Source organism: Miscanthus floridulus, chromosome 5, assembly GCF_019320115.1.
Source record: "Miscanthus floridulus cultivar M001 chromosome 5, ASM1932011v1, whole genome shotgun sequence".
Classification (NCBI taxonomy): Eukaryota; Viridiplantae; Streptophyta; class Magnoliopsida; order Poales; family Poaceae; genus Miscanthus; species Miscanthus floridulus.
In genome coordinates, this window is record NC_089584.1 from 16,945,291 (window position 1) to 16,959,243 (window position 13,953).

A 13,953-nucleotide genomic window follows, 5' to 3' on the forward strand; every position below is an offset into this window, starting at 1 on the left:
GGGGGGGGGGGGGGAGCGCAAGGAGGTGAATAAGGGAGAATAAATTCCCACTCTACGATTCAGCTCTACAACATCTGCTACCGGTAATAATTCACCGCATATGTATCAGTTGATTTAGTAAAACTACCACTACTAAAATTGTATTTTAATTATTGTTGGCTTCTGAGATATCTCCTTCTGTTTGAATTGACATAGACTAAACTATATTATTAGTTGGCACAATTCATAAGATAATAACAAATGCAAATATCTGAAGTTTCACACCCAAAGTAATTCCAGGTGAAGAAACTTATTATTGTGTGGAGTATCTGAATCTTCCGGGTAATGAGAAAATACCTAGGGGTACCCAAAAAATCATGAGCTATTTAGTTGAGAAATGACAAACACCCTGGGCACCGGCTGGAGGTCGCGCCAACTCGTCGCTGGCGCAAAGCCGGCGAAGCCATCTACTTCTTGTGCTTCCTGCTGGAGATCGCGGCGGCGAACCTCGTGGGACCTGACATCTGCGTGCTCGCGCTCAACTTCCTAGACAACTGGTAAGGTTTGTGGATGGATCCATAATCCATTTCCCTACACACGCACCTACTACTTAATTCGTATTCTGTCCTAAGCATAATATTGTAACAGCAGATCGAGTGCAGATCTACTGATCTAGCCATATAGCGCATGAAGCATGTTGAGATTGATCTCCATTTTGTTCGGGAGCGAGTCGCCTTTGGCCAAGTTCGGGTTCTTCATGTCCCAACGACATCTCAGTACGCCGATGTCTTCACCAAGGGTCTCCCCACCTCTGTGTTTCAGGAGTTTTGATCCAGCTTGAACGTTCGTTGTGGTCCCATTCCGACTGCAGGGGAGTGTTAGCACAACGTAATTATAGTAAGCTGCCCTTGATTGTGGCTGTAATCTTGCCTGTGTGGTTGGCTGCATGTCACTCCGGCTATACGTACAAGATATGGATGACAATTAATTCCAATCACATTTACATGCTGTTCTGCGGCCGTGGTCCGTCGCTTTCTCTGAATCTCCTCTAGGAGGAGTACTGTCTCTGTTCTGATTCTGACGCGCGCCATGCCAAAGCAGGTGCCGGGACGACGACGCAGCGCACTGCGCACGCATTCACTCCGTCCCGTGGGTCGACGACGGTTGGTTGCAGCAGAGCAGAGCACGCACGCGCATGCACTCCACTGTATGTGAACAACTCTGACGTCATCCCATGCACACAGGCACCGAGAGACAGCACACCATGCTGTGGATCGACCAGCAGCGCCTGGGCTTCGACGTGGACGTGGTGGAGAGAGACTGATCGTGTTTGCGTGCGCCCGGCCATCTGTGAGGTCCTGCGCGGCTCCGGCGTGTGAGTTTCTTTTCGTGACCTTTCTTTTCGTTTTCGTTTTCGTGGCCCGGTTTCCTTTTCTTCTGTCAATATGATTGCCAAGGAGTCGCAAGTCCATTTGTCCATCATGTGAATCTTTGGCCATTGATTCTTCCTGCTTCTTGCTGCGATGAAGGGACCCATCTCCATTCCTAGCTTCCTTGCGACGGCATCCCATCGGCTAATCCCCTATAATTATAACTCGCTAATCAGCAACGGCAGGTAGCACGTACCACTCCACAAAGTCCACACGGGGCAGACAAGAAGAAGAGGAGGAAGACCAGGGGGTCATGGACGGCATCAGCAACGGTGGTGAGAACAACGCCGCCGCCCTGCCGCTCGGCGGCGGGGAATCCCAGTTTATGCTGGATTTCCGCCGCAACCTCCCGTCTAAGCTGTTCCGGGTTGGCTTGGCGACGAGCGCCACCGCAGTGGGTGGCTTGGTGGAGCAGCTCGTGCCGGCTGCCTCCTCCCGCTCCCACCGGCAGGCAGAGGCGGACGTGCCTCTGTCTCAGCTCCCCATGTTGCTCCTCCTGGTCACCCTCTTTGGTGGCCTGGGCACCATATGCACCGGGCGCCGGCTGGAGGTGCAACTCGCGCCAACTCCTCGCTGGCGCAAAGCCGGCGTCGCCATCTACTTCGTGTGCTTGCTGCTGTTGGTCGCGGCGGCGAGCCTCGTGGGATCCGACTACTGCGAGCTCGCCCTCAACTTCCTAGACAACTGATAAGGTTAGTGGATGGATCCATAATCCATTTCCCTACACACGCACCTACTACTTAATTCGTATTCTGTCCTAAGCATAATATTGTAACAGCAGATCTACTGATCTAGCCATATATCGCGTGACCAAGGATACAACTTGAGCTTTCCCTTTCCCTTACTCCTGTCCTGTAGGTATGTAGTATAAGGAGAGAGGAGAACGACCAGCGGACCAGGTAGGCAGGCAGCTGGGAAGCCTGGGAGAGGCCGGCTGGCGGTGAGGGTGCAACTTGCTTGTAGGTGAGTAGCGCATCGGGCCGGGGCGAGAGGCCGGCCGCCATGCATGGAAAGGGCTGGGGAGGATCGAGCCTCGAGGTTCGATCTGCTAGCTGCCGAGAGCGCGCGCGCGCGACACGACAGGGAGAAGGTGCGGGTATGGTCCGGTTGTCGGGCCCGGCCGGCGGAGAGCTTAAGTCGAGAGGTGCCTGCGGATCCGGTGGCGCGTGCCGCCGCCGCCCCGCCAGCTGGAAAGCTAAGGCGAACTGGCGAAGCAAGGAGATAGAACACCTTAACTTTTTTTTTTGAACACTTGCACTATAGCAGCAGCTCAAGAAAGAGATGTCAGGTGGAAGACGACTCGATCTTCAGCTGTTCGGTTTTCATCCATTGGTGATCGGTTCGGTGGACTGGACACTGTAATTTTACAGGTTTCCAATCACCTGCCAATCATCAGGGCGCCAGTGGATGCCTCCCGGCCTAAGATAAGAATCTGTGCAGTAGTTAAGTTAATGATTACCCACAGGCTATGTGTGGGCCTTGAGCCCTTGACCTGGCAATTGCACAGGTACGGTGTGTCTTCTAGCTCTGACCACCCATCGCCTGCAGCCTGCAAGGACTAATAACAGCCTGGCAGGTGTAGCTAGCCCAAATGGCCTAGCATGCTAGGCGATTCCATGCTATTGCCCTGCCTAAGTGCCTAGCTAGCTTAATTTATACCTCCTCTGACAACTCCGCCGGTCCTAAGATTGATATTCTTGCCCATCAAGTTTAAACTTAGGGCGCGTTTAGTTGGCTCCAGAGGGGGCGCCGGCTGAAATCTGGAGACACTATAGCGTAATGTAGCATTTCGTTTGTATTTGGTAATAATTGTTCAATCGTTGACTAATTAGGCTCAAAATGTTCGTCTCGTAGAGTACAACCAAACTGTGCAATTAGTTTTTGATTTCGTCAACATTTAGTACTCCATGCATGTACCGTAAGTTTGATGTGATGGGGAATCTTCTTTTTGCATAGTGCCAAAGTTTGGATTTTAGGGTAACTAAACAAGGGCTTAGTCTCTTTTAGTTTGGTGTTCGATCCGTTACTTAATTATGACCAGGCTTTGTCTGTTTATTAACCTTTCTGCAGGAGGATGCTACCAGAGAATAATGGAGTGCCTGATGCATGCCCTGCATTCCAATTGAACTACAATACTTCCTTTTCGTTAGGATTCCTTCTTTTCCGTCAATTAGCATGTTCGTTTGGCTGTGGTTTATCGTAAATGATCATAAATTTTCAGCCGGAACAGTATTTTTCTCTCACACAAACCAGCCAGCAGTACTTCTTCACGAACCAGCAACGATACAAACCAGCCAACCGAACAGGCTGAATGTCTCCTGTCAGTTCTTCAGACCTGTCCCTATTTTTCTTGTTGTACTCTGTTAGCCTTTGTTCTGCTCGATCTAGTTCCAGTTTTGGGGTTGTTGTAACTTGTAACCAGGCTTCAGGTTTAGTCAATAATAAATGAACCGCTCCTGCTTTTGCCATTCAATTAGTAGTAAACACGCTTTTGTTAATTATTATGACCGGGCAAAATAGAAAGATGAGAATATAAGCACGTACCTCTTTCTCTATCACTCTATGTACATACAGTAGGGATAAAAAGCCAATCTAGTCCAGCTATCTTGCTCAGAGTAAATCGGAACATTCCACTCATATCAGTTCCTGAATTACTACCACATAATTTTTTGCTAGCCGTTTGCCCGTCAGTTGCTACGGGTGCCAAAAAAAATCAGACAAATAGAGATCATAAAAAAACATGGTGTTTAATGTCAAAACATATTGTTTTAAGCCACGTTGAGATACATAAACATTAGTTTCTTTGTCAAGATATATATAGAGAATTGGAAGTAAATAAAAAGGAGGAAGAGGAGGAGAAGAAATGAGGGGGGGGGGGGGGGGGGGGGGGAGTGCGAGGAGGTGAATAAGGGAAAATAAATTCCCACTCTATGATTCAGCTCTGCAACATCTGCTACCGGCCGGTAAAAATTCACCGCATCTGTATCAGTTGATTTAGTAAAACTACCACTACTAAAATTGTATTTTAATTATTGTTGGCTTCTGAGATATCTCCTTCTGTTTGAATTGACATAGACTAAACTATATTATTAGCGTTGGCACAATTCATAAGATAATAACAAATGCAAATATCTGAAGTTTCACACCCAAAGTAATTCCAGGTGAAGAAACTTATTATTGTGTGGAGTATCTGAATCTTCCGGGTAATCAGAAAATACCTAGGGGTACCCAAAAAATCATGAGCTATTTAGTTGAGAAATGACAAACAATACACCGTTGAAGCCCAAAAAATCCATCAACTGCCCTGTGTGCCTGCGTCAGGTCTCCTAACTCTTTCATGTAATGAGCGGCTGACATCTACTTGGAATAAATTAAAACATTAATGAACTGCTAAAATATTCTGTTGAAATCTGAACATCATTCAATTGAGGGTTGTTTGATAAGTCATGTATTTAGTTTAGAGACAAACTTCGGATGGGATGGCCCCATCTATCTCTGTTGTTGTTGTTATATATATGTAATATAAGACAATTCAATTGACGGCTGTTTTTTTGAATCATCTAAACACAGGATGGTACGTCTTGATTTTAGGATGGGATCATTTGGGTTTTGTTCTATAGGGTTCGAGGAAAGGATGGAATTTGTGTCCGAGTGTTTGGATGGAGGAACACGTTGATATCATAACCTTTAAATTTTGTTAGTGAGGTAACCCTTTAATTTTTCGTTCCTGAGGTTCACTCCATTTTTTTTTCTTCTTAGTTCTTATCGTTTTTTTCCCCTTCCATGCTCTTGTTCAGGCCATCGCTTAATTTGCTACTAAGCTACTGGTCCCAATCGTGATGGGAATACACATGGGGCATTTCCTATTAAAAAAAGTACAGATGGGGCATATACATCCGGGTGCAGTTTAGCTATATACGACCTGTGCGTTGCTGTCTTGTGTGTACGGCCTGGTGTGCACGTTGCTTGGGGCCATTTTATCTATATGGGCCAATCGTTGGAGTGCCCTACCAAGCATCCAACAGGATCTGTCTCCAATGACCAACAAGGCAACACCGGAACAATTTTAGGGTTATATCCTATGTTTCTTTGTGCCAGTCAACAATGGCCAGCAATGACACGCATGCAGAGCGGATCCTGCTAGATGCGTTTCAGGAACCCAGGGTGGGCCGCGTGAGTAAATGCTACTCCTACACGTTTGTTTTTCTTTCATTTCCTGATGGGCTGATGGCAAGTGCCAACGGCAACCACTTTCAGATTTTAGGTTTAATTAACGTCCATTATGTATTTGAAAACTTTTGACCCAGTCCATGAACAAGTTGACTACACGTCTACATTCATACTAATTAAATTGGAGAGGTTCAAAATAAAAAAATATTTGAGACTTAAATTAATCAGCTTATGTAAAAGTTGAACTACTAGGCTCAAACTTTTGGTCTAATTGATTGATGTACGGAGATAGGACGTGCTCCCCTCCCCTATCCTGGGTTTGGCCTGTAACGTAGGTGTACACCACTTGTTTCCAATATACTCCTTCCATCCCATTAAAAAGCTCGTTCCAGCGTTCAGTGGGAGTACCAAGGAGAGAGAGAAAGGACATGCATAGCTCTATGTTTATCATCATTACTGATGCACAGAGGTTGCCACCGTTGCCTACCAAAGGATGAGGCTAGGTAGGCTTTGTAGTGGTGGAAAGGCGCAGTTGATTTCTATAGGCATGGGTCCCGCATAGATGGCCTCAAAGACACTCTTTTTGGACTTAATTTGAATGACAAAATGACTAAAAATTTGGGACAGATGGAGGAGACCGGCTAGGACCTTTTTGATTGAGGAAGGCCAAACTGAGACACGTCACATGTAAAGAGAGAAAGAATTGGAGGTTGAACTGTCGAAGACAAGGGAAGTTTGCAGAAAACTTTCAGTGGAGCTGATGTGGATACCATAAAAGGGTAATGAATTGCAACGCTTGCTCGTAAACGATCGTAAATTTTCAGCCGGGAACAGTGTTTTTCTCTCACACCAAACCAGCCAGCAGTAAATAATCCACGATACGATACGGCCTTCCGAACAGACTGCTGGTTAATTAGATATAAGGATAGGTAATTATATATCACACTTATATATATATATCATGTGAAGGTGCCTGTCCCTTGCCCTATCCTATCCTATCCCAATCATTAACCTCCACTGTCAGGCCAGCAGCTTCCCTGCTGCCTTGCATTGCCTCACCGCTCCCCGTGCCTGCTACCACCGCCAACCTTCCCTTTTGAAAGCTCCAAAACCATGAAGGCTCAAAACCCAAACCACCCTAGCTACCCACATAGGAGTCGAGCAAGACGATTAGGTCGATCGTGAATCTGGCGATAGAAAAATAGAGTGTGGAGTAGCTCTGAATAGACACCCGGGTGTTGTTTATTACTAGTTGAACGTACAAGTACAGCTGGCTATTAGTGGTACAGGGTAGCGTGATTGATTAATCAATTGTTAGAACTTGATACAGCTAACTGGCTGGATTGGAACTGGGAATTCACAGATACTTCCAATTGGGCCTTTCCATATCGATCACTCACACGTCACACGTATGTACGCACATGCTCCAGTCAATTAATGTAAGAACAATTAAGTTTAGATACCGTATGCTCGTGGAGATAGCGCTAAAGCCCAAAGCTGACAGCTTATTTGTTTACTCCTTACCTTCTGTTCTTGCATTCTCCGCTTAGGTCACACAGGCACCAAACGGAGTGGTTGCTCCTCAGCACGGCCTGTACTGGAAGCAGGACGGCTAGGAAACAGATTTCATTGTGAGAGTGAGAATAGACGATGGAGCATTTTCTTGCTTTGCAAAGGTAACCCATATTGAAATTCATGAGTATACTCTGTTGTTTGATCCCCTCACTAATGGACAACAAAATTTGTGTCACAGGTGACGCCAGGCACGAAAGCGCTCAAAAGGATTCTGTCCTTGCTTACGCACGAAGCTAAAAATGTGGTATACTACTATCTGCAATTGCAAAGGGCTTTAACAGAGTGATGCTACCTTGACAATATAATTACTAGGACTAGGTGATGAGAGTCGTAGGTCCTGCTTTTAACAATTAACATATAGCTAGCTACGAATCCAATGGTATCGGGAAAAAGTCTACTTAACCCCTCACCTTTCAACCATGGTCTACTTCACCCCAAAACTATAAAACCGTCTATTTTACCCCCTGAACTTTTCAAAACCGTCTATTTTACCCCTCCGGGCGGTTTTCGACGGTGGTTTTGCTACAGTAACTGTGGTTTGCTACGCTACCTGTGGTTTCACCTTTTTCTTTTTTTTATTTATTTTCGCTGAATCTTTGAAAAATCATAGTAAATCATAGAAAAATCATAAAATAGAAAATCCAATTTTGTTGGACTCCACATGAGTAGATCTACATAGTTAACATATAATGTGGTATGCTTTAGTACAAAGGTTTTGCTGTACCTTTAGATTAATTAGAAAATCTAATTTTGTTCGTAATTAATTGAAATTTATCTATAACTAAGTTATACATGGTCCAATGAGTACAAAATTTTTACTATAGTTCAAGCATACAATAATTAGCCTACCATAAAAATTTTTACCATAATTGGACCACAGAAGCTGCAGCTATGAATTGTTCCAATTAATTACAGACAAAATTGGATTTTCCAATTAATCTAAAACTACAGCAAAAAAATTTTACTAAAGCATATCATATTATATGTTCATTGTGTAGATCTACTCATGTGGAGTCCAACAAAATTAGATTTTTCATTTTATAATTTTTCTGTGATTTACTATGATTTTTTTAAAGATTCAACAGAAATAAATAAAAAAGAAAAAGACAAAACCACCATCACTATAGCAAAACCACCGTTACTGTACCAAAACCACCGTCGAAAACCGTCCGGGGGGGGTAAAATAGACGGTTTTGAAAAGTTCATGGGGGTAAAATAGACGGTTTTATAGTTTGGGGGGTGAAGTAGACCATGGTTGATAGGTGGGGGGTTAAGTAGACTTTTTCCAATGGTATGGGTAACTAAAATGATGAAACGGACGTGAACCCCCTTCTTCTGATAGACATATAGTACCATCTAATCTAATACATGGAGTGTGGACGTATATGCAGGCATTGCATTGGTGACCATGTGAAAAAAGAATCATCACTATTCACTAGGCCAAGGTTTTACACTCTCCGGTTGGCTCGCGGAACAGCGAAAGAGCGGACAGCTGGGCTTCGTAGTGCTGCAGCAGCAATCTGAGTTGTAAAAACCCTGCAGGAAGTAGTGACGGCGCGTGTCGGCTAGCTATATATACGACTGTTTGGTTGGTGAGATATATCTCGGGTGTGTGCGCTGGCCCCACGCTGCCATGGCGATGCTCCCAGGGAACAACGACGACATGCTGGCTCGGCTCATGCGGGCGGTTGTCGAGGACCCCCCGCAGGCGCTGGCCGCAGTTGGCGTTGCAACATGTGCGACGGTCGTGAGGGCGGCGGCCGCGTCTGGTTGCTAGCCGCTCCTCGTGGCTTGCTTCTTTGGTGGCGTGGGCGCCATGTTGGCCTCCGTGTGGGTGAGCGCCGACGTTTACCGGCGCCGTGCCACCGGCCAGATCCTCCTCGCCGTCGCCGTCGTGAATCTCCTGGTCACCATTGGCCTCAGCGGCTTCGATCCCCAGATCGCCCTCAACATCTTTGATGCTATGGTCTAGTTCGAGGTACATATATGACTCCGATCCTACTTTCTTTTGGGTGTTCGTTCTGATCTAGCTTCTTTACGGAATACGGATCGGGATCGGTACCACGAGTGGCTGCACGGCGTAGAAGGTCCGGCGGCTCGAAATGGTAGGGCCGGCCACTACCCCGCTAGCTTGACCCACAGTAGGCACCATGCATGGCGAACAAGTGCACTGCCGTCATCATCGCTTGTGTTCCGGGCGGGAGGGCCCTGCTAACAGTTTGGATAGAAATGGGTTTAACGGTGTGTGGGTTTTTGCTTTGGGTTGTTTTTAATTATTTGGTTTAGGCTGGATCGGTTCTAAGCTAGAATAAATGCATGGTTTCGATTAGATTGGTGCGGGCTCAATTGGTTTGGATTCAAACAAACAGTTGTAGCCCATGGTTTCGTTTGGTTTTTCCTCAATAATGGCTGCTAGTTGTTATTATAATCCCGTATAGCATGTGTTTGTTGAAGCGTGACTCCTCCCGGTACCATGCAATGCAACCACGACGTCCGCCACAGGCTGGCTGACGCCCAACGCCGACTCCCTCCCTACATGGTCCGGGTCGTTGTACCACTTCTGCTGCTGCCACTCTCGCCGTCTCCGGCGTGCGGGGCGGCGGAGTGGGCGTGCTCTGCGTCGGCGGGTCTTCCGAAGACTCAGCTACTCCTCCACGTCGCGCTCCAGCGCTTCGATGACGAGGAAGACAGCGACGCCGCTGCTCCCTCCGCCCGGTATGCGCGCAGGCTGCACGAGCTGCGCCAGTTCAAGGCGGCCCGCCCTTCAGGCCTTCACGGCAGGGAGTGTGTGTTTCGTTTTCTGATTTCCAGAAGGAGGTAATAACCCCGGCGGGTCCGTCCGTTCGTGGTCCGCCTGGGTACTTGGGAGCAGGACAAATCACGGTGATGATCTAGTGCAGGGCTGCAGGCTGACACCTGTGGATGCGCCTGGCTCATTCTCTGCGATCTTTCCGTTCCGAACTGTGGCTCATTCTCTGCTATCTATCTATGGGGTAGGTAATCGTTATTAGCCCGTGTTTAAATGGGGAACCAAATTCCGAATTTGGGCCAGTTTTTGGAGTTTGGAACTAAACGGGGGGTGAAAAGCGGGCCGCGTACGTTTTCCGGCCTGAGGCCCAACGGCAGCCGCAAAACCGCGTGGCACACAGCGTCGGCAGGCAGCACCGCTCCATTCGCGCATTCGTCAACCCTAGCCCCGCTCTCCCCCGCTCGCATCTCCCCTCGGCGGCCCCGCCGCTCGCCGCCGAAGCTAGCGAACGCGCCCGCCTAGATCCACCACCCCGGCCGGTAGATCTACGCGTGGCGTGCCCGGATCTAGTCATTGCACGGCCGCGGCCTCCTAGATGGACGACTTCCCTGATGACGACTTCAACGGAGGCGGCAATGCGAACTTCGACGGCGGCTCCGGCAGCAACGACGGCATGTGGAACTTCCTGGCGGGGGCGAACCCGCTTTTGGGTTCGTCGTTGTACGAGGGCTTCACCGACCCGCCGCCACCGTACACGGGGTCCAGCGGCGTGAACCCTCCCCGCTGGGGCCTGGATTCCTTGGACCTCAACGACGGCGGGGGATGGGCTGGCATGGACGGCTACGACGCCGACCTTCGGTCCGACCCTGGTGGTAGCCATATGGGGCCGCCTCCCGTCCGTGTTCCTCGGCGGCGGAACCTCACCTACGAGCAGCCTCGCAGTGGCCGCTTTGGAGAAGGCGGTGACGGCACGGGAGGCCGCGCCACATCAGAAGCTGTCGGAGGCGACCGCATGCCGCGCGTCCATCATGGTCGCGCCTCAGCCTCAGCCGTCGAGGGTGGAGGAAGGGGCCGGCGTCGCCGCCATCGCGGGGCTGTCCCACACGTGGATGACGACATCGTGAACCCGATGCATGCTACCCCCGTGGGTCACATCCCGGTAGTTTCCCTCACCCATCGTCTTTCTTGCATTGCTCATGTATACTATTGTGTTCCAAGCATTTGCTGTTCGCCCCATCGTTGCCTGTTCGTCGGTGTGAAATCATGTCTTATGAAATTGTTTAGGCTAGGAACGACAGGGGAAACTGGTCAGAGCCCAATATAAGCAAGTTTTGCCAAATTTGGTGCCACCAAATTGACAGTGGCAACTGTGTCCGCGGCTGCATGAACAAGTCGGGGTGGAGAGATCTGATTGCAAGGTATTATGCAGCAACAACCTTGGTTCATGACAAGGACCAGTTCAAAAGTAAGTTACGCCAGCTCAAGCATTTATGGCATTTTATAAACGACCTCCGGAAAGGCACTAGCTTAGGCAGGAGAGACGATGGCTCCATCCTTGCTACTGATGCTTGGTGGGACTCTCGTACGGTGGTATGTAAGCAATCTTATGTTGAATCATGTACTGTTAAAATGTTAATAGTCAATGATTCACCTATACCGGTTTTTCAGGGACACCCGGAGTGGAAGAAGCTCAAGGACGGGTGGCCTCCGTACTTGGACGATTTGGACCGGATGTTCGCCGGCAACGCTGTTGATGGCTCAACCTCGTTCTGTCCTACACAAAGCAATACAGTTGACGTGGAAAGTTCGGATGACGACTCCAATGATGAGCACGACGACCAACTTACGCCGCTTAGTGTCGGCACTAAGAGGGCAAGCAGCACCAGCACAACTGCCTCCAGCCCGAGCAAGAGGTCCAAGAGCCCCGCTGTCAGGACCATGGATGGTCACATGAAGGAACACAATGAGATTTCAAGGCAGAGGCTTGAGAGGATGACGGCCATGTGGCAAGAGAGGAACCAAAAAATTGAGGACAACAGCAAGGCGCTGGAGAGGAAGGTGGAACTAGTTCTACAATTGGCAAGACAGTGTGGTGCAACTGAAGAGACCCCAGCTGAGTGGATGGCCGTGCTCAAGATCGTGCAGAGTGAGCTTGTTATGAACTTCTTCATAAGCTCCTCACCCCAAGGAAGGATGCTGACGATTAAGCAATACATCGGGGTCCTCCCCTAGACCTTATTTTCTTAAGCTTTCTATGTAGTTAATAAGTTATGTCATTAGAACTATGTGAGGTGTGGTGGGTGTCATTTGTCATTCACCTAAGTATGTCATGTCGAACACTTGAACTGCTTATTTGTAGTATGACTGGATATGGCTATGATCTGTTGATGTATGTAGTGCATGAGTTTGAGTAACTAGCATGAGTCAGTTCGAATAGGGATGCATGCTAATGTTGCCTAGTTGATGTTGAAAACTGATTGGAACTGTTTTTCATTTTGATAGGAGGATGTCCAAGCAATAGTGACGGGAATGATGCCATCGAGGCAAGATTGTTATGAGAATGATTTGGACGAGTTCATCAGTGACTGGATGGAGGCAGAGGATGATGACGATGCTTTCCTGTACGGTATGTACCAGTATGCCTACCACATTGACAAGCACTTGTCAAGGTCAGAGTATAGACAGCCAGTCATTACTGGTTTGGAATGGGTACATAGTAAACTAGGAAATAGGAAGGCCAGTTACAACATGTTCAGAATAAGCCCTGATATGTTCCACAGTCTGCATGATTTGTTGGTACAATCATATGGGCTGAAATCTAATAGCAAATCAGCATCTATTGAGGCTCTTGGGATGTTTCTGTGGATGGTGGGGGCTCCACAATCTGTTAGGCAAGTGGAGGACAGGTTTGAGAGGTCACTGGAAACTGTGCATAGCATATTTCACAGGGTGTTGAAGTCTGTTGTCAAGCTTGCTGCTGACATCATTAGGCCTAATGACCCAAATTTCAGCACTATGCATGATAGGCTAAGAAACCCTAGGTTATATCCCTGCTTCAAGGATTGTATAGGGGCGATAGATGGGACTCATGTCCCCTGTGTGGTGCCTAGTGATAAGTTTGTGCAGCACCTGCGCCGCAAGGGGATGACAACACAGAATGTCTTGGCTGTGTGTGACTTCGACATGCGATTTACATTCGTCCTAGCTGGCTGGCCGGGTTCAGTACATGACATGAGGGTCTTCGCTGATGCGACAACAACATACACCAACATGTTTCCACATCCACCAACATGTATACAATTAGTTGGTTGTACTTTTGTGCATACGAGTACAAGTTCATGATACTAACTGTTGTTTGGATGGTATAGGCAAATATTACCTTGTGGACTCAGGGTACGCTAACCGACCAGGTTATCTTGCACCGTATAAGGGAACAAAGTACCACCTACAGGAGTACCGAGAGGCACCAGAACCCCAAGGTAAAACTGAGATCTTCAATTATGCACATTGGTCACTTAGGAATGTCATAGAAAGGTCATTTGAAGTGTTGAAAATGAAGTGGTGGATGATGAAAGAAATCCCTAGTTATGCCCCCCATATACAAAGTCAAATCATTGTTGCATGTTGTGCCCTGCATAACTTCATAAGGGTGAGTGGCATAGGGGATCAGCACTTTGCTCGGTGTGACCGGGATGACAACTATGTGCCAGCAGAAGCCTGTGCCGATCAGCCGGAAACTATTCCTCCAAGCGGTAGTTCTGATTCCGAGCTTATGAATGCATTTCGGGAATCCATCGCAATCGGTTTGGCTAATCGAACATGATTTGGTCGTCTTTTTGAGGCGACTGTGTAACTGTTAATTTCTTTGACTGTAATTGTAATTTTTTGTCCGACAAACAGTGTAATTTGTTGATTGTGTAACTATGTGCCGGCAGAAGCCTGTGCCATTTCATTTGTTTACCAATAATTGTTGGTTTATGTTGATTGCTGTGCTGTTGAGGAGGCGCCATGATAGATGCAATGACTCCTGCCTTTGACAATGCCCGCGTG

General features: G+C 47.8%; 2 protein-coding genes across 3 annotated transcripts; both read left to right on the forward strand.

Annotated features, from left to right (window-relative positions):
• The first annotated feature begins 1,519 nt into the window (after positions 1 to 1,519).
• Positions 1,520 to 3,877, forward strand: LOC136451642 (uncharacterized). 2 transcript variants are annotated; one of them, XR_010758621.1, is made up of 3 exons: positions 1,520 to 2,101; positions 2,268 to 2,372; positions 3,480 to 3,877. XR_010758621.1 is itself a non-coding variant. In XM_066452330.1 (2 exons), exon 1 carries the CDS (start codon positions 1,663 to 1,665, stop codon positions 2,095 to 2,097), a length of 435 nt encoding a protein of 144 aa, XP_066308427.1. In that variant the 5' UTR covers positions 1,536 to 1,662; the 3' UTR covers positions 2,098 to 2,101; positions 3,480 to 3,877. The 2 variants fall into 2 exon arrangements, 1 of the variants encoding a protein (XP_066308427.1); XM_066452330.1 differs by lacking the exon at positions 2,268 to 2,372 and having other exon boundaries at positions 1,536 to 2,101.
• A 6,621-nt stretch (positions 3,878 to 10,498) lies between these two features.
• On the forward strand, positions 10,499 to 13,726 carry LOC136454326 (uncharacterized). Its single transcript, XM_066454782.1, has 5 exons — positions 10,499 to 11,101; positions 11,188 to 11,493; positions 11,572 to 12,123; positions 12,406 to 13,195; positions 13,272 to 13,726. The coding sequence occupies exons 1-5, from the start codon at positions 10,499 to 10,501 to the stop codon at positions 13,724 to 13,726; spliced, it is 2,706 nt and encodes a 901-aa protein (XP_066310879.1).
• Positions 13,727 to 13,953: the final 227 nt, after the last annotated feature.

Excerpts from the sequence above, each read along its gene's own strand:
- LOC136451642 (XM_066452330.1), top strand. The coding sequence starts at position 1,663 with ATGGACGGCATCAGCAACGGTGGTGAGAACAACGCCGCCGCCCTGCCG.
- LOC136454326 (XM_066454782.1), top strand. The coding sequence starts at position 10,499 with ATGGACGACTTCCCTGATGACGACTTCAACGGAGGCGGCAATGCGAAC. Across the intron at positions 11,102-11,187 it reads GTCTTTCTTGCATTGCTCAT|GCTAGGAACGACAGGGGAAA; the intron begins GTATACTATTGT and ends GAAATTGTTTAG. Across the intron at positions 11,494-11,571 it reads GGTGGGACTCTCGTACGGTG|GGACACCCGGAGTGGAAGAA; the intron begins GTATGTAAGCAA and ends CCGGTTTTTCAG.